Consider the following 19,663-nt stretch of genomic DNA (forward strand, 5'->3'; position numbering starts at 1 on the left):
ATAAGTTCAGAACACACTTAAAGACGACCATTTGCTCTCTGAAATGTGATTTTAAAATCTCACAACCTTAATGAACTTGGGGCATTACTCTACTAACCCAAATCCAAATATATAGTCAGTTGGGCCGGGCACGGTGGCTCACGCATGTAATCCTAGCACTCTGGGAGGCCGAGGCAGGAGCATCATTTGAGCTCAGGAGTTTGAGAACAGCCTGAGCAAGAGAGAGACCCCATCTCTACTAAAAATAGAAAAAATTAGCCAGGCGCAGTAGCACACGTCTATAGTCCCAGCTACTTGGGAGTCTGAGGCAAGAGGATCATTTGAGCCCCGGAGTCTGAGGTTGCTGTGAGCTAGGCTGACGCCACTGCACCCTAGCCCTCCAGCCCAGGGCAACAGAGCAAGACTCTTGTCTCAAAAACAAAACAAACATGTATTCAGTTAAAACTTTTGTATACTGAAATGCCATGATTTTTCTTAATCAATTTCTAAGCATTCCAAATTCACATTAAGAAGAATTATTCATACATTTATTAGGCCGCATTATGGAACAGTTGGTCTGTAGAAGAAATGTGGCTATAATACATGTTTTTAGTTCAATATGCTAATTTTCCTCTTTGGATCTCAATTAATCATACTTGATTCCTGAACCATTTCTCCTCACTTTTAGTTAATCATTTCCCTGATGTGATAAGCATCTGTAAAGCTATCAGCAAAAACAATAGCCGGCAACCTGGCAAAAATCTACATCTACCATACGATTAGCCATGGACAGTGCATTTATGCAAACTTCATATTAGGTTTTCCAGTTTTAAGATACTTTACAGAGAGCATAATAAAATTTGAAATAAGGGGAACCGTTAAAAATATGCATGTTATGTTGTCAATTGTCATATTTTTAGAGGAAGTATGTTTAGCCTGTAACTTTGGGGAAACAGTTGTTTGACAAACTAGAAAGACTGCAGTGCTACCTCCTTGTATGTACCAGAAACACCTCCTAATCCTACTCCAGCCTATGCTATTATAAAGTACTTTGAATGCTTAGAGTTTAAAGATTCCTCACTCCCCACTCACCGACATACTCCCACTTAGCTCCAGGGTCGGGGGAGGGAGATAAGGACAGAAAAGTACAATTCCTTCTGTTGACATTTTTGTGTTTCCAAAGAACTGCAGCCTTTTTCAGTGACAGATTTTCCAAAAATTAACTAGAAGATGGACTCCTTGAGGCAATGTGCCTCCTCAACCACTTTGTGTTTTTGACTATAACAGACATGCACTTGGCAATCTGATGATCACCAGTCCTGTAACAAATACAAGAGGCAGAAGTATCCTATGCATTGTGAAGCATGTCATTCTACACAGATGTGCGCTGGAATAAGCCAGATGCATTCATGGAAATGGAGCAAAAGGAAACAGAAATGTGGCAAAAGACAAAAACAAAAACCCAGCAGAGCGACAAAGCCATAATAATCATGGCTCACCTGGGGATTTGGCTGTAGCATAGGCACTGGAGTAGTGGCCACCCCTCTTTACTGTACACATGCAGTATATACAAAGCAGAAGACAGTAAGGAGAGTGGTTATTCAGCAGGTCTAAATGTGTACACAAAAGAAGGGTAAAACAACCTGCCCTAAAGAAAGTGGGTAGGTATGGAAGGCAAGGGGTGAAAAGTGGAATGTCCAAAAAACTTGTTCTCTTAGAAAGGCTGATGCTCGAGACAGTTTTCATTGATAATACTTTCATACATTCTAGATTCCCCACCTGCAAAATCATGGTTTTTCACAATTTTCTCTTTAATGGGAAATATTAATAAATTTATTCTTAATTACTAAAAACAAACCCATAGAATATTTTGAGATATTTATGCTTTTAATTTTTAAAAATGCCTGGCCAGGCACGGTGGCTCACACCTATAATCCTAGCACTCTGGGAGGCCGAGGTGGGAGGATAGCTCAGGGTCAGGAGTTCAAAACCAGCCGGAGCAAGCACGAGACCCCGTTTCTACTAAAAATAGAAAGAAATTAACTGGCTAACTAAAAACATATAGAAAAAATTAGCCGGGCATGGTGGCTCATGCCTGTAGTCCCAGCTACTTGGGAGGTTGAGGCAGGAAGATCGCTTGAGCCCAGGAGTTTGAGGTTACTGTGAGCTAGGCTGACGCCACGGCACTCTAACCCAGGCAACAGAGTGAGACTCTGTCTCAAAAAAATAAAAAATAAAAATGCCTAAACAGTCCAAATTATGATAAGTCTATGGGCTTAAGACCTGAAAGAAATTTAATTACAGGTAAGCCCGACTCTTAAGTACTACGTTTCAACAATAATTGTTGCTACTATTGTGCTGCTTGATGAAGGAAAAGCCAGTGGAAATTTGTCAAGTAAATACACGTCTGTGTGGAGTGTGTATTTTAAAACAAGAATTAATATTAAGAAAATAAGTACCTACAATCATATAGCACAAAATTCAAAATGCAGTATACAGTGATCAAAATGTGAAACACTTCTATGTAAATACTGGAAGACTCTAGATAATCACACTGCTCTCAAGAAAATGTGTCAACAAAAACACACAGGTCTCTCAGAAGAATTATTATAACTTTGGGAAACAGACAACTTTTTCGTTTCAAAAGTCATATTTTCTATATGTTATTCTAGAATCTGGCTGGACATGAGCCTGGCAAAGACTTAGTTCATAATAATTAAAGAAAACTGAAGGAAAATGATCTGTGCCTTCTATAACCATCTATTTCTTTTCCATTAACTACCTGAAGCTGGTGATTTGCTGCGTCGAGAGGGCCCAGGGCTTTTGGATCCGGAATACTTAACAGCGGAGGATCTAGAATAAGATGACTTCAGGACACGGCATTCTAGAAGGGAACAAAAGTGCGTTAAATAGATCTGGTGTTAATACTGACCAAAAGGAGATTACACGTGACTGTGGTTTATAGCCTAGAACCATCACCTGATCATTTCTCTATTATTGTTAATTGAATGTACAAAGCAAGGATCCCAAAAGTACATCTGAGGTTACCTTCATTCAGGCTACACACCTATGACATCACCTCATTGTTCCAGCTGGAGTTCTCAATGAACACAGAAATCCCAATGTCTTAATTTGACACACGCCATGCACCGTAATCTATAATCTATACACGTGCAACTTTTCTTTGTTAATCAGTAGCATTGATAGGCAAAGACTACAATCTTATTATCTTCTCCAACTTCTTGATTATCTTATTTTGAAAGGGAATGAGACTCTAACTTATGAATCCCTTACCGTCATTTTTCCATCATCCCAAAGTATGAAGCATAAAAAAAATGAGGAAGCTATCTTTAAACAATCACTGGTCTTTCCCTAAATGACCAAATAAAACAGTGTTTAGAGTACCAGCAGTAATTATAGCTAAAAATAATTGCTTCTAATTTGAATAACTAAGAATTTAGGTTTTGGAGTCATGCAGATTTTGGATGCATCACCGATTTGACATTTGCTAAGCGGAGTACCTTGGTTAGATTCTAAGCATGTTTTTCTTCCCTATCAAATTGGGAAAGATTAAAATTTGCTTCGTATGCTTGTTATAAGGATTAAGTTAGATAACATATTGTCTGTAATTTACTCTTAAAATGCTGCAATTTATACAGGAAGATTAAAATGTAGGTTAGTTTTAATCTATACCCCAGGGGCAGTAAATTGACATGTGAAGTACACTAATCAGGAAAGTACACACCAGGGGCAGCTAGTTAGCATGTCAAAGACCCTAATCAAAACCTCACACAAAGGAAGCAACTTCTGCTTGATTAGCATTGTGGATGTTAGAAAGTATCCACTGTTGAAAAGCTTGGTGTGGTGGATTAGTTAGAAACATCTTAAAGGCACTGCCACTGTTATGAGCAGGATTGGTAAACAAAGAGCTAATAATTTAGAACTTGAGAACTACCCCCTAGGTTGAGGAATTGGAGCTAGTCCTGCATTCAGCTTTGAATAGATGGTTTTGTTATATGACTTAAGATTAGGTTAGCTGAATTCTGTGGATTTTGAATGGATATTTAATCCAAGATGTCGTCAGAAGCCTAAAAGGACAGAGAGGGACTTGAATTCATCAAGATCACAATACAGCCATGCGTGGTGGCTCACGCCTGTAATCCTAGCACTCTGGGAGGCCGAGGTGGGAGGACTGCTCGAGGTCTGGAGTTCGAACCAGCCTGAGCCAGACCCCGTCTCTACTAAAAATAGAAAGAAATTAATTGACCAACTAAAAAAAAAACAAAACAAAACAAATATATATATATATACACATACATACACACACACAAAAAAAATTAGCCAGGCATGGTGGCACATGCCTGTAGTCCCAGCTACTCGGGAGGCTGAGGCAGGAGGATTGCTTGAGCCCAGGAGTTTGAGGTTGCTGTGAGCTAGGCTGATGCCACGGCACTCACTCTAGCCTGGGCAACAAAGTGAGACTCTGTCTCAAAAAAAATAGATAAATAAATCACAATACCTGTTAAAAAACTGATTTTTTAGAAATCTTTGCCTCCCTAATAAATGTACCTGTGACAGAATTAGGTCTGAGACTTGCTATCAACTGTAAAATTTTACTATGTAATGGTGGTGGCATAATAATATTATTAACAAGAATAACGATATAGCAGTAGACACATACTATGCAATAGGCACCCTTCTAACTGCATGACATTATGTTAATTCATATAATCCTCACAAAACCTTATAAAATAGCCATTATTATTTCCACTTTGCAGAAGGTTAAGTGACTAGAGATCAAAAGGGAAGAATAGCTCTCGCCAACCTCTAACTACTAGAGGCCATCAATCATCACCACCAAAAACTGCGAATGATCCAACCAGTTTAGGTAAATGTATGACATACACATTAAGCACCAAGTACGATGAAGTGCTCAACAAATGGTTTATTATTGTCTTTGTGGCTCAGAAAACAATACCCAAAAGATGGCACTTAGACATAAGGAGCTGAAGAAGCCTCAAGATGTCTCTGACCTCCTCCCTGTCTTTCTTAAAGAACCTGAAGTTCCTTTTTCTGCCTAAGATCCAGACCCACCCGAGAGAACAACTGTTTTGTCTTCCCTCCCCTGTAAGACCAAGAAGGTAATCACACCTGAACAGACCCTTTCACTGTCAAAGAGAACTATTTACAAGTTAACTCTGTTCCCAGATCCATTCATTCTCCCAAGCAATCCTTTATTGCCCCTCAGCAGAACTCTTCTCTCCCCAGTCCCATAACCTGTTTGGCCAGGTTAAACTTCAGCACCCTTTTGGGGGATGGGCAATCACTGGGATTTTCCCTATACATATGTGTTCAAAAAATGTATATGCCTTATCCCTTGGCTTCCCTACATTATTATTATCCCAATTAACTTTACAACCTAGAACATAATTAGTTTCACTGTCTCAACTTCCAAAATGACTAATGATAGCAAAGTTATATTATGAAACTAAATCTAAAAATTTAGATGTAAAATACAAATAATATGCATATTTCATTTAACCTGAACCCCACAGGAATGAGAGAAAGCATTAGCACAGATAATACAAAAAGACATTATTTACAATTAAGGACTTTCTAGTGGTGTTACCAGTAGATAAATGAGCCCCAAACACATGGGTAACTGATGTAATGTAACGGGAAAGAATTACACAAGGAAGTTTGGTACCATAGACTATAGCATCTCAAATTTTCTAAAAGCCTATGTATTAGGTAGATAGCAAGGGATGCTGGGTCTCCTAGGGACACAAAAGTGGGTGCTTTGGTGCAATTGCCCCACCTGGGAAGGAGCACAAGGGTGGACCCCGACCCCCAATCTTGGTCCTACTCCATCCTAACCCTTTCCCAAGGGACTGCCATACCTGGGGGAGGAGGGAATAACCTATGAATGGCCAATCATAACTTAGTAAGCCAGCTACAAAAGAATGCAAAGGACTCTCTAGCTCATGGGCCAAGCAGCACAGGTACCACAGAGTCCAGAAATTGACCTAGAACAACCCCCATGCGTAGTTAAGACTCAGGTCATGCAACTCCAACTGTCCAATCAAAATGGTTCCATGGTGACCTCTGAGCCAAAGGGAAGTCCCAATCTGGGCACTATAAAATAAGTCATAGACCATAACCAAATCCCTTTGCCCTTCCTTTTGCTCTCCCTTTATTGTAACAATGGGTCCGTTCATCATCTGTGGCATAAGCGTTATACTCTATAAACCTGTATCTTTCTCTGTAATCCTATCTTTCTCTCCTCCATAAACCTCATTTTCGTGCTTGCCTTACTATGTCTGGTCATTCTTTGGCCACGAGCGCACTAAGAACCGACATTTCAGACTAAAACCTGACATCACTGTATTTATTTGGTAATATATTTCTCTAATTCTGGACTATCAGAACCACTACAACTGCAAGTGGCCTACCATCCATCTAACTTTTTAAAAGCCAACTTTCCTCATCTATAAAATTAAAGAGCAAGACTATACTTCTAAGATCCTGCTCCTCTGTGAAATGTTTCATGTGTGTATAATTTTACCTCATTTAAAGCTGAAATTGATTTCACGATCAGCTAAAGTAATCACTATTACTGAAATAGGTTTAAGGGAATTTAAGACAACAGGGTAAAGCAATACTCCCAGAATAACATTTGAAATCACTAAGATTACTGCTAAATAATTGAGCACCGTATATATTATCTAAAATCAAGAAAAGAGGATTTTTTTATTCCTCCTATGACTATTTATTTTTCTAAGTGCAATCATATGTCACTTAACGACAAGGATATCTTCTAAGAAATGCCATCATTAGAGAATTTCACCATTATGTGAACATGACAGAGTGTACTCACATAAACCTAGATGGTACAGTCCACTACACATCTAGGCTATATGGTACAGCGTATTGTTCCTAGGCTATAAGCCTGCCTGTACAGCAAGTGACCGTACTGGATACTGTAGACAATTATAAGACAGTGGTAAGTATTTGTGTACTTAAACACATGCAAACATAGAAAAGGTGTGGTAAAAATATGGTACTTTATGGGACCACCATTGTATATACAGTCTGTCGTTGACCAAAATGTCATTATGCAGTATGTGACTATATAAACAATGCGTGTTATTTTTAAAAAGTTGCAAACAAAAACAATGAGGTTAAAAGAAACTTCAGATAATTAACATTAACAATTTAGTTATTATCTTATCAATTATTTCTTTATGCACACACCTCATGAAAAATGGACAACTAATTGTTTCAGGCTCAACGGGATCCATGCATTTAAGGTGGTTCTGAAGGAGGGTGCAAGACATTTCAGAGGCAAAAGAATGCAATAAGAAGAAATGGAACTGAACTGCTAAAAATTACAACTACTTGTATAATTGGCCCCATGAACAAATTTCAATGATCTCTATTTTTTTTTTTTTTTTTTTTTTTTTGAGACAGAGTCTCGCTTTCTTGCCTAGGCTAGAGTGAGTGCCGCGGCGTCAGCCTAGCTCACAGCAACCTCAAACTCCTGGGCTCAAGCGATCCTCCTGCCTCAGCCTCCCGAGTAGCTGGGACTACAGGCACAAGCCACCATGCCCGGCTGATTTTTATATATATATATTAGTTGGCCAATTAATTTCTTTCTATTTTTATGGTAGAGACGGGGTCTCGCTCAGGCTGGTTTTGAACTCCTGACCTTGAGCAATCCGCCCGCCTCGGCCTCCCAGAGTGCTAGGATTACAGGCGTGAGCCACCGCGCCCAGCCTCTATTTTATTTTTAATAATCCTCTCCCTTAACTGACTACAGGATGTTTTGAGTTATTTCCAAGAAAAGGTGGGTTTTCTGCAAGACAAAGGAGCTGAGATTTTGAAAGCCCCTGGGCACAGTTCCTGATGCCAAGATTCACCATCGCCCACAATCTGCCCCCAATACCTGTAGCCCCTTGTTCATGTCCCCTCTTTTAAAAGTTCATGATCTTTAGTCAGAGAAACAGATTTGAGGCTGCCCCTCCCATTCTCTCGACAAGATGTCTGTCCTATTAAAAATTCCTTTCTTCCTTGGCAACTCTAGTCTCAATAATTGAATCTTTGTGCAACAAGCAAACTGACCTAGACCAACCCCCCACCCTGCAGTTTCAACACGTGAATTAGGTGTTGTCAACACTTTAATTAGGTGTTGGGTTTTCCATTTTTTTTTTTTTAAATAACTAGGCAAATGCTTTCATGTTATCCTGTTTTTTTTTTTTCTTTAGGTCAAAAAGAGTAGTGCCAATGCCATCTTTCTTTAACGTTAAAGTTACGAAGATGGTCAATGAACTGCCTTACCACTGTGATCCAGGACAAAGTCATCTTGGGCATAACGGAATTTTTCAGGTCCACATGCGATAAAAACGTCATCATCACCAAAAAAGTCTTGCAGACAAGTAACCTGGAAAAAAAAAAAATCATATCCAAGAAATAAATTAGAAACATTAGAAGTGAAATAAAAAGCAAAATTAAATAAATTTTTAAGCTTCAACGACAGTATAGAGGTAGAATAGAAAGCTGTTTTTAATATCACACTACATTTCGAAGCACTTTACTTTTACACACTTTCTCCTGAGTTCAGAACAACAGTGTGAAAGGTTTATGGCAGGCGTCAATATTCCCGTTTTAGGGCTGAAATCAGAGATGTATAATACATGCAAAGGGAAGCAATTTTTTTCTCTCCAGGTTCCCAACGGATGGGTGGCAAAGATGGGGTTGATGGAGGCCTCTGCTCCCAGGTAAGTGTTCTTTTCCATTCTGTCCTCTCCTAGCAACTCCAGTCCCCAGCCCTGTGACCTTGGGCATGACTTCTCTTTACCAAGCTTCAGGGCCCTCCCAGGGCCCTGTACCTAAATGTATAGTCTCAATGTTATATTCTCAATTTCATATTCCACCATGTTAGCTTCAGACCCTAAAGAATTTGGATCTATCTCAGGAAGTACATTCATCCATTTATCCCAGTGGTGACAAGAAGAACCATCTTTTAGGATTTGGGGCATAAATAGGCCCTATTTTTTTTTACCTGTTTGGGCTATATAGCTTCTTTCTTTAAAAAGTACTCCATTCCCAATAATAAAACCACATTGCTCTAGTACTAGAGCAGTACTTCCTTAATTCTTCCCAATCATCATTTAGCTTTTTATCGGAATAAAAATAAATCTCAATGTAGAGTTAGAAAACAATGTTCTAGGGAGAAGATAGTGAACTAGATATAACGTAGATAACTCAGATCATAGTACTTAAGTGACCCAAATGATGGACTTTTTTGCAATGCCAAAATGTGCAAAAGCCCTGTGGAAAGATCAGGCTTGGCATGTTCACAAGGAAAAGCTAGAAGTCCTGGAACACAGTGAGAGAGGGGGGAGAGTCACTGTAGAAGAGGAGACTACAAAGGTAAAGGGAAGCAGATCTGATCGTGTAGGGCCTTGTCAGTCATAGGTAAGAAAATTGGCTTTACTCTGAGATGGGAAACCACTGGATGACTTGAGCAGAGGATTGCCACAACACTACTTTTATGCTTTAACAGGCTCACACTGCGCTAAGTAAGGCTAGACTGTAAAAGGGCAAGGCTAGAGAGCAGTTTATTTGGAGACTATTGCTACTCCAGGCAAGAGATGAGGGTGGCTTGTACAAAGGTGTCAGGAGTGGAGACAGTGAGCTGGGATCAGTGAGCTGGACGCAGGGATATGAGGGAACAGAGAAAATTATGATGGTGCAGCGTTTTTGGCTTGAGCCGCTGAAAGGATAAGGGTTAACACTAACTCCGGCAGGGAAGAGCGTAAGATGGTGGACAAGCTTAGAGGGGGAGTGGTTTGCAGCGTGCTGGAAACCAAGTCAAGAAAGTGTTTCCAGGGACAGGGAGCAGTCAGATGGGTGTCGATGTTACTGGCTAGGTAAGATGAAGATTAAGAGGTGACCACTGAGTTTAACAACATGAAGATCATTGGGATCTCCACAGAAGAGTTTTGGTGGAGTGGTTGGGAGAGAGTCTGATGGCAGTGAGTTTAACAGAGGATAGAAGAGTTGGAGACACTGAGTACACACAACAAGTTCAAAGAGTTTGGACTGCGAAGGAGGGCATAGTAACAGGAAGCTGGCAGGAGGAGGAAGTGGCATAGTGGTCCAGAGAGCTTGTTTTTTTAAGATGAAACAAACAATAGCAAGTTACTATGTTGTTGAAATGACTCAAGAGGCAGGTAAAAAAAAACTGTGACTCAAGAAAGAAAGGGTAGAATTGCTAGGGCTGTGTCCCTTTGTAGTTAGGAGTGGATGGGATCGTGTGCAGGTAAAGGGACCTAGATGGGGCCACGGTCAGCCCTCTGCAGCAAAGGAAGTGAGGAGGCAGGACACACACCTGACTGCTTCTTACTCTACTGAGAAAACTGAAGCAAAGTCATCAGCTGAGAGTGAGGTTGGGGGAGGAGGTGTAGTAGGTTGATGGAGAGAGAAAAGATGTGAAATTGCAATCTGGGATCGTGGGGAAGGATCTGTGACCTGCCTGCAGGCAGCACTACAGGCCCACTGGAGGCCCCCCAGTCTGCACAAGAGAAATTCTCAGTTCTGAAACTAAAAAGAAGTTGGCATCTGGCCAGCCAACAGAAGAAAACTGATATGAACACAGATGATACAAAAAAAAAAAAAAACTAGATTGCATAGTGCTAGACTGCAGTGGGAAGCCATGAGGACAAAACCTCGTTGAGACTTTTTCCATGCTTAAAACACAGTTTTGGATTCAGCCAAGCTATAGCATGGGACGGAAAAGGACTTTCCTACAGGGGACAAGGAGGCCAGCCTTCCTCCCCTGGGTAGGAACAGCCTGTGGGGCAGGCCATCTGGTGTGAACCAGGTACCTACCACAAGTGGGGCACCAGCCCATTTATCTTTCCTAGTTCCTCCTATTAAACTTGAACTGAGCAAAAACCTACACTGTGCTGATAATGTGTAACTAAAGAATGAAGGAAAGAATTTATTTTCCTTTACCACCGTTGGTTTAAAATACAAGTCTGTGTTCATATTTGTCACATTCCACTGACAGCCTTCACCTGTAGAAAATTACAGCCAAAAAATTAACATATATTAAGCTCTCAGAAATCCTTTATGGAAATGTGAGTCACATCATATACATTTAAATATGTTTACATACACACATTAAAGAATAAATTCTACCAACAGCTCCCTAGAATAATCATAAAATGGGTAAGAAAGATTTCACTTAAATGTAATATATCAAAGCAAAGCATTGGTTCGTAGCTATACATGCAAGCTACATGCACAAATATCAACATTTTTAGATAGTGTAGATAAACAGAATTATAAGCATATAAATCTTATTTTTATGCTAAAATATTTATATGCCACTAAATCTCTTTAGTCCAATGCAGTCATTATCTACCCATGCTTAAGTTTCTTGAGTATATAAGATTATATATTTTATTTTTTCCTATTAGTAGCCCAAATTCAGCTGATACTTTTTAATGTAAAACATCTGATAAAATGCCCAGGGTCTGATATAAACTAAAATAACTCTCTCTCACTAATGGGAGCCACATTAACTTACTACTGCACATTCATTCTAACATTAATCAAGTGCCTACTCTATGCCAGGCATAAACAAAAGACAAGCAGCACACAGTCTAGTGGAGGAGATGGACAAGAAAAACTAGTAATTATAGTTCAAAATGTCACATAAGGGTGAATGCTGTTAATAAAAGAATAATTTGCCTGTTATGGAAATAAGGAGCACAAAGAACTAACTTGATGAAAGTAGCACCCATAAAATAAAATATTCAGTACCTTTAAAATATTTCATATGTTTGAACACCTTAGATAATTTTTTCTTTTGTGTTTTACAACAAATTCTGTGTTCTTTAACTCTGGTGATCTGTTTGTTCCTTTTGTCATTAATTTTTTAAACTGGAGTTTAACACTGAAGTATATGCCAGGTCACTAAATCCATCTCAGAAAAAAAAAAATCGATATAATGAATAACATCTTAAAATCATTCTTAACAAGGATGAGAAAAAGAGTATCAGTTTAGAAGACCTCTTACTGTTTGCTTCTCAATTCTTCCTTCAATGCAAGGAAGAATTAATTCTTCCAGAAGCTCTTTGGGAATAATGGACATCATGTGGCTTATAAAAGAAAGCTATACAAAAGAAGTGGAAGTATTATTTCTGCTAAGGTGCAAAATTAAAGCAATCAGCAGGATCTAATGGGGAAACATCCACGTGAGAAATAATGTATCTACAGGAGCACATCTAAGTTTTCCAAATGAATGGGGGCCACTTAAAACAGTAATTTTTCTATCCTTCAATAGACAGATTAATTAGGTCAGGGTGAACAGATGCCAGCCATAATTTCAGTGTTGGTTCTTAATAGCTTGCCACAGCCATTTTTCTTTTCTCTATTTGGTCTCTGTCAGGGGATATATAAACATATGTGAAAGCCCTGAGATCTGATAAAAATATTAGGCATGTATTAGGTACATAATAAACCCTTTCCTCAAAAACAAAACAAAACAAAACAAAACAAAACAAAACAAAAAGGTAGGGAACCCAGAGATGTAATCTTCGTGGAAACTTTCTTTCGGAACAAGAGGGGTTGTGTGAGGAGTCCATTCCTGATCCATTGGTGCACTCTGAGAATCTTGTGTTTCTTACCCTTTGCAGAGTTATAAAGGAGTTGGTGCCAAAGCAACCCCTTTCTGCTCCAAAATTCTAAAATCTAAATACTTTAGCTTATCAGAAGAGCTTTTAGGCTGGGTAAAGTGGCTCATGCCTATAATCCTAGCACTGTGGGAGGCCGAGGTGGGAGGACTGCTCAAGGTCAGGAGTTCAAAACCAGCCTGAGCAAGAGCGAGAACTCATCTCTACTAAAAATAGAAAGAAATTAATTGGACAACTAAAAATATATAGAAAAAATTAGCCGGGCATGGTGGCGTATGCCTGTAGTCCCAGCTAATCAGGAAGCTGAGACAGAAAGATTGCTTGAGCCCAGGAGTTTGAGGATGCTGTGAGCTAGGCTGACGCCATGGCACTCTAGCCCGGGCAAAGAACAAGACTCTGTCTCCAAAAAAAACAACAACAAAAAAGAGCTTTTACTTATGTTTTAGGAGATTGCTTTCAAAAAAGTTGAGTGCATTTTTCTGAGAGAAAAAAGGAATACTGTGGCTAAATCATTAAGGTCCATTTGAGATTTCTTTCTGTTCAATTTTAGTTTCACATGTCCTCAAAGAAACCTTCAATGCCCCTCCAAGTCCAGGCATTCCCTTAATGCTCTGTAATTTGCCCAATATAGACATTATCAGTGAGGTAACACCCTTGTGTTTTGTGTCTGGACTATTTACCAGATTGTGAGCTCCACATATGTAGGATCATTATCTTGTTCATTACTATAATTCCAGTACCTAGTATATAAATTTCTGTTGAATGAATGATTGAAATGCCTTCAGTTTTACCTCTTTCAAGTAGCCCTCTCTAGAGGCTCCATCTCACAATCTATGAATTCCTATCAATCCATTATCATGGAGGGTAGTCCTGATTCCCAGATTTATGATGTTTTTTTTTTTTCTATCCCAAGATAACCTATAAACTCCAAGCAGACCAGCGAAATCCTAGCTCCTTATAGAAGACATTCAGCAAATTACTTGGTTGTTCAAATTTTGGCCCTAGACACCATAAAACAACTTCCTAAAAACTAATCTTACAGCACATAAGCCGATTCAGGAATTAAATCCCTTTTACATCATTGTCTCAGGGTGATTTGAAAAAAACTACTTGTGAAATCTACTACACATTTAGTACAGGAGATTCAAAACAATGCAATGTGCAGTCACACTCGATGTTTGGTGCTATTTAGGGACTTGAGGTTGCATTAAGTGAGGGTCCCTTGAGACCCTCAAATTCAAATTTTCCAAGACCTGATAAAAATTCAAAAGGAACATCACAGGATCTCAGTGACAGACTAGTTTAAACTGACATCTACTTAACAATGTAATGTGAAAATCTTAGCACCCTTGAAATGTCCATCTTGAGGATCAAGGACCACATTTTAAAAAGAAATAATGGAATGAAGGATATCAGGAGTATAAAATACACTGGAATTTTTAATGGATTTTCTTTAGTTTTAACTCTATGTAAGACAGAGAAGGGGGAAGAGAAAGAAAAATCCACACCTCCTGCTGAAATTAAATGCTTTCATTATCAGAAAGCTAAAATGTCGTCTCTAAGAGTGTTTTTTTAAAACAAAACAAAAAACACCCAACTATTTTTCTAGCTTCCCTCTAAAAAGAATTTGAAGGAGTTCAGAAAGAAAGTCCAGTAAATGGTTATCTTTGAAACTAAAAATGTTATATAGGCTTGTAATGGAACTCCATTGATATTCTTGATTTTTATTTCCTAAGAAATGGTCATGTTACAAATTATAAAATGCCAGAAGGGAACTATATTTCATTTTGAATCCCCGAAATAATATTCTACCATATATAATTATTCTATCATGTAAACAAATAAAAATACAACTTTAAGATGTAAAGAATATACAAAAGACAATTTTAACATATAATAAAGGATAAACCTAAAAGCTGCCTGAACCATTATCTTTATTTCTATCACCAGCAGGGGACAATTCTTTTAAGTAGACCGCCCACCTAGATACTTGAAAACTATAAAATCAACAGATTAACTTCATTGCACTTGTTACTTTGGACAAGAACACCCCCCTCCCCCACCTTTTTATTTTAACAGTTCTATCTCTAGAATAAAATTTCTGCTTAAAATGAGCAGGGAAATCATACCTAAAATAAAGAAAAGGTAAGTCATTTGGTCCTTCCAAAATGTCAGGAACAACAACCAGAAAAACAAATTCATAGGTCAGTAACCAGGGGCTGGGACTGTCCCCATTTCTTTACCCTTGGCTCAGAATACAATTAGCATAAATAGCCTGCTTTGTTCCCAGCAACTGTTGGCTGGCCTACAATAAAGAGAAGGACCCCTTTCTACAGCAAAAAGAAAGCTACTTAGAATAGCAATGTTTTTCAGCTTCCTGTAAATCCATTCAGCCAGGCACTCAGGGACCATGTAGTTGCCATGGAAACAGAACTGAAGCGAAAAGATGACAGTACTTACAGTAAAGGGCTTCCTAATGGCATCCACAGACAATCCCCCACATTTAGTTTGCTTCCATTAAAAAACATTGGACCTAACGTTCCTGTTCCCACTGCAGCCCCCTCAAAATAATGACTATTCACCAATCAAGACTAATCATGGAATACTGAGACTCAAGATTTGGTTTCAGGAAGTCCCTCTTTCTATCAATAGGATGGAAACATCTTAAAAATTCAGACATATTAAGCTACCAAATACATTCCGGTAGGGGAGACAACCATCACTCTTCTTATAAAGAGGCAATGTCTAAGCTGATCCTCTGACTGCCCCCACTGAGAGCCACCCCCTTAGTCTTAATTCCTATAGAAAAAAGTATCAAAACCTATTCTGGGGCTTGAAACTGCAGGGGCAGAAAGGTGATCCCATTCTTGCCCATCATAAGGGCCGTGGCAGACACTCCTATAACAAAGGCAGGTTAACCAGAGAAAAGCATAAATGTATCTAATCATAGTTTTATGTGACATGGGAGCCTTCAGAATGAAGACCCAAAGATACAGGGAAAACTCCATTCTTATGCCTAGGTTTGATGAAGAATAGTCCTGTAGAAATATAATTAGACAAAAAGAGTATGATACAATGCCAACAGACTGGGGTGGGGAAACCCAGCAAGGCCTGTCTGTTCAGATTTTCCTTGGCCTCTCTGTACAGCACTCCTTCCTCCCAGGTATGGGGCAGGGCACTTTCTGGCATGAGGGTCTTATGACCTAACAAACAAGGTAGCTTCTTTAAGGCCAGCTATTACAAAGAAAGGTGGAAGAAAGAATAATTTCAAGGTTTTATGGTTGGCTTTGTGGAAAAGGGGCTCTGGCTTCTATCACCCACCTTGGGGAAGAGGGATTCTAGTTTCTATGGACAGTCTGAGGGAGATCGAGGGGTGAGAGACAGGAAGGCAGGAGAAGGTCAGAGAGAGACTTTGCTTATGAGGCCTTCACTTTGGGATGTTTCCTGAGCCCCTAAAGAACAAAACTGTAGAAGTTGTCAGAAGGAACCTATTACATCAATGATCATGAGCTTTCTTCTAATTCTAAAGAAGTTAGAGCCAAAGGTGCTCAAGCAGATGTGACCAGAACTTGAGTAAAAGCTCGAGGACTTAGTCATCTTCAAATAATAAATAAAAAAGAAAATCATATGTGTTAAAGGAAAGGCAACTGAGGAGCAAAGTAAAAGGTGGCAATTTTCTATTTCCAACAGAAAGAGAAAGGGAACAAGCATGAAATATTAACTATACACTTTACACAATAAATCTCATTTACACAAGAATTTCATTTAACCACTAGGACAACCTTGTGACCTGGGCACTACTAGTCCCATTTTACCCATAAAGAGGCTCAACAAGGTGAAGAAACTTGCTCCAAGTCATACAGCCAGTAAGGAAGGAGCTGAGATTTGAATTCTGACTAATTTGGAACCTCCTCTTTATATCTGACCACACACTATCTCCCTGAAGAATTAACAGTGTGATCTATTAAAAAAAAAAAAAAAAAAAAACCATAGGAAAGCTTGTCAAGGTAAGTCAGAGGAGTCATCATATTTGTCTAAAACCCAAATAATCAGACATCACTTCTCTGTCTTACTTTTATTGAGTAAACAAATGGCAATTAGTAAGCTTATATCTAGGATTTTAAAGGATTAACTTCTAGGTAATGTTATAAGGTTAGCACAAAATCCGGCCAAACTCCTAAACCTTAGGGAATACTAAATATGTTCTGAAATTAATAACTTCCAACAAATTGGCTAACTCAAAAAGACAAATTACAAACTCAAGTTATAATCATATGGTTGTAGAAGAGAACCCTATTTGCTGCCAGACGAGAAATTCTAAAAGTATAAATATGTGTCAATAAGTATTGTGACCTTTATATCTTTAAAATAAAGGTGAAACCTGCAACATTTTTCAGGAACTGATTCTCTGCACATAAAAATCAGATTTGTCCAGCCGGGGGCAGTGGCTCATGCCTGTAATCCTAGCACTCTGGGAGGCCAAGGCAGGAGGATAGTTTGAGCTCAGGAGTTCAAGACCAGCCTGAGCAAGACCCCCATTTGTACTAAAAATAGAAAGAAATTACTTGGCCAACTAAAAATATATAGAAAAAATTAGCCGAGGCCGGGTGCGGTGGCTCACGCCTGTAATCCTAGCACTCTGGGAGGCCGAGGCGGGCGGATTGCTTGAGGTCAGGAGTTCGAAACCAGCCTGAGCAAGAGGGAGATGCCATCTCTACTACAAATAGAAAGAAATTAATTGGCCAACTAATATATCTAGAAAAAATGAGCCGGGCATGGTGGCGCATGCCTGTAGTCCCAGCTACTCCGGAGGCTGAGGCAGAAGGATTGCCTGAGCCCAGGAGTTTGAAGTTGCTGTGAGCCAGGCTGACACCACAGCACTCTAGCCCAGGCAACAGAGTGAGACTCTGTCTCAAAAGAAAAAAGAAAAAATCGGATTTGTCCACCCTTTTGGTGTCAGTTTAACATATGGTGAGTGTCTGCATCCAGGTAGTTAAGACCCGTAGAACCAAGATCATTAATGAAGATGCAACGGGGAAACTTGGTCAGTTAATTCTACACTTATTTTGGGAAACACCAACTATTCAGCACTATCAGCACAAACAGCTTTACTATGCTCGAACAGTGAAGCTATTTAGGTTTCTAGGAAAAGTATTCCTACTTTAAAAAAAAAAAAAAAGTCATGTCTGCTATTGATATTTCTTTCCTCTTAATAAAATTATTTTCCTTCTCCCTTGGCATCATGCTCCGAACCTTCACTTCTTGTATCAAAAGACAACCCCAACCTCCCTTTTAGCAGACCCTCTGCCCGCTTTTCATGTGTTGCACTTAACATCCGTGGGTTTAGGGAGAGACATTTCAAGATTAAAAAACGTAAGTGTATAATAAGAATAAACTGGGTGAAGGTTAGAGGCTTTGATTAGAAGGAAAGAAAATAGACTTTAGTGCCTAAATTTCACACTGCCTAATGACAAATTTCCTGTTTATTTCCTAGTTATAAGTTGTGGTCTTGCCATGTGAGTAGATTGGAGTCCAAAATAAGTTCTGCAGTTATATGCTGCAGAACACATAAGACTTCACTTTATCTATTTTCACACAATAAGGAAAAATTTTCATTTTCAAACCAACATAAATCCTACAAGAAAAATAATGAGAAAATTTCTTCCCAGTGCAGTCTTCTTAGTAGATGAAAGTCTCACTTCTACAGTCAAAGAAATCCTTTGAATAAATTACATACCTGTGGCTATTAGAAAGTGGAAAGCATGCTATCCCATTTGAATTATTTATGGCAACATTTTAAAAGTGAAATTGATATTGGCTGAGGCAAATACCACAATTAAATTTTCCTGTTTAAAAGGCACCTGTTCCTGAAATACAGCCAAAACTTGTTATGCTAACATATATACAAATGATTTATAAATTGTTAGAATAAATACTTAGTTTAGGAGAATTCAAAGCAAGATAGTTCATCAGTTGGATTAATTGGTTTATCAATACCCACTCTAAAAACGCAAATATCTATAGAAAGGTTATGTCTGTTATCTGCCCCTATTTGTATAGAACTTGAGACTGAAAGTAGAAAAATCTTTTGTTTCATTTTAAGGTACTTTATATATTTAAGTGATTTAGGATTAAACAGTACATTAAATAATGCCCTGCCACCAGAAGTAACAAATATTATCTTGTTATATTTGCTTCAAGTCGCTTTAATAAACAGAAACAAAACAATATAAAGCCTCTTTTGTTCCTAAGGGCCAGCCCCCAATCCTCCCCCTCAAAATTTTCATGCAAGTTACATCATACTGAATATATCATCCTGCGATTTGTTTTTTTTTTTTTTTTTTGTGAGCAGTGGAAGATATTGCAATTTGTTTTTTAAACTCAGTATTGATTCTGAAATCTAACCAAGTCTTAGTTTTTCTTAATAATTCTTTTTTGGCTCATTAATCCATTCCTCCAACTTTTGTTTTCAAAAGATTATCATTCTACCACAAACATTACTTTTGATAAATTGCAAAGATAAATTCTTCCTACCCTCAATACTTCCAAACTCTTTCAAACAAATTCCTGTTTTCTCAGAATGTTAGATTTAGTGTATATATTATAACCATTCCAGTGACCAAGTTCTCAGATGGAAGATGTTTGAATCAATTCATTGTCTGCCCACAGACTTCATCTCCAATTAAGAGAAAGGAATGTGCAGCAAATGCTTGACATTAAGACCTAGAAATTTAGGCATAATTGTTATTCCAAACAACAGGATTTCTTGACCTAAAGGAATATTAACTCTGGAAGAAACAAAAAAAGAATTTTTAAGTAATTAAAACCCCACATTACTTATGATAGAGCTGTATTTAAGCTTTTGGGAAAGAAATCCACAAGATGGTTTAAAATCAATAATTCACAGAAATAGTTTCTTTCAAAAGACAAAGGAAAGAAAAACAAAATCATATGAGATTTACTCTACACTATAACACAAG

At 38.5% G+C, this 19,663-nt stretch overlaps 1 protein-coding gene across 10 annotated transcripts in view; it reads right to left on the reverse strand.

The window, feature by feature from the left end:
• DCLK2 (doublecortin like kinase 2) overlaps nt 1–19,663 on the reverse strand; it is a 157,997-nt gene that overhangs the window by 52,262 nt on the left and 86,072 nt on the right. For 6 of the 10 annotated variants that reach the window (XR_002221232.2, XM_012783730.3, XM_012783731.3 and 3 more), the window contains exons 3-5: nt 8,317–8,419; nt 2,762–2,863; nt 1,479–1,529 (exon numbers count right to left, since the gene is read on the reverse strand). Coding sequence is in view for 9 of the 10 variants with exons in the window: in XM_012783730.3 (XP_012639184.2) it covers nt 1,479–1,529; nt 2,762–2,863; nt 8,317–8,419 (256 nt within the window). In the remaining variant the exon portion in view is untranslated. The remainder of the gene's footprint in view (nt 1–1,478; nt 1,530–2,761; nt 2,864–8,316; nt 8,420–19,663) is intronic. The other 4 variants (XM_012783733.3, XM_012783732.3, XM_020280169.2 and 1 more) reach the window with 1 other exon arrangement.

Source organism: Microcebus murinus, chromosome 15, assembly GCF_040939455.1.
Source record: "Microcebus murinus isolate Inina chromosome 15, M.murinus_Inina_mat1.0, whole genome shotgun sequence".
Taxonomy (NCBI): Eukaryota; Metazoa; Chordata; class Mammalia; order Primates; family Cheirogaleidae; genus Microcebus; species Microcebus murinus.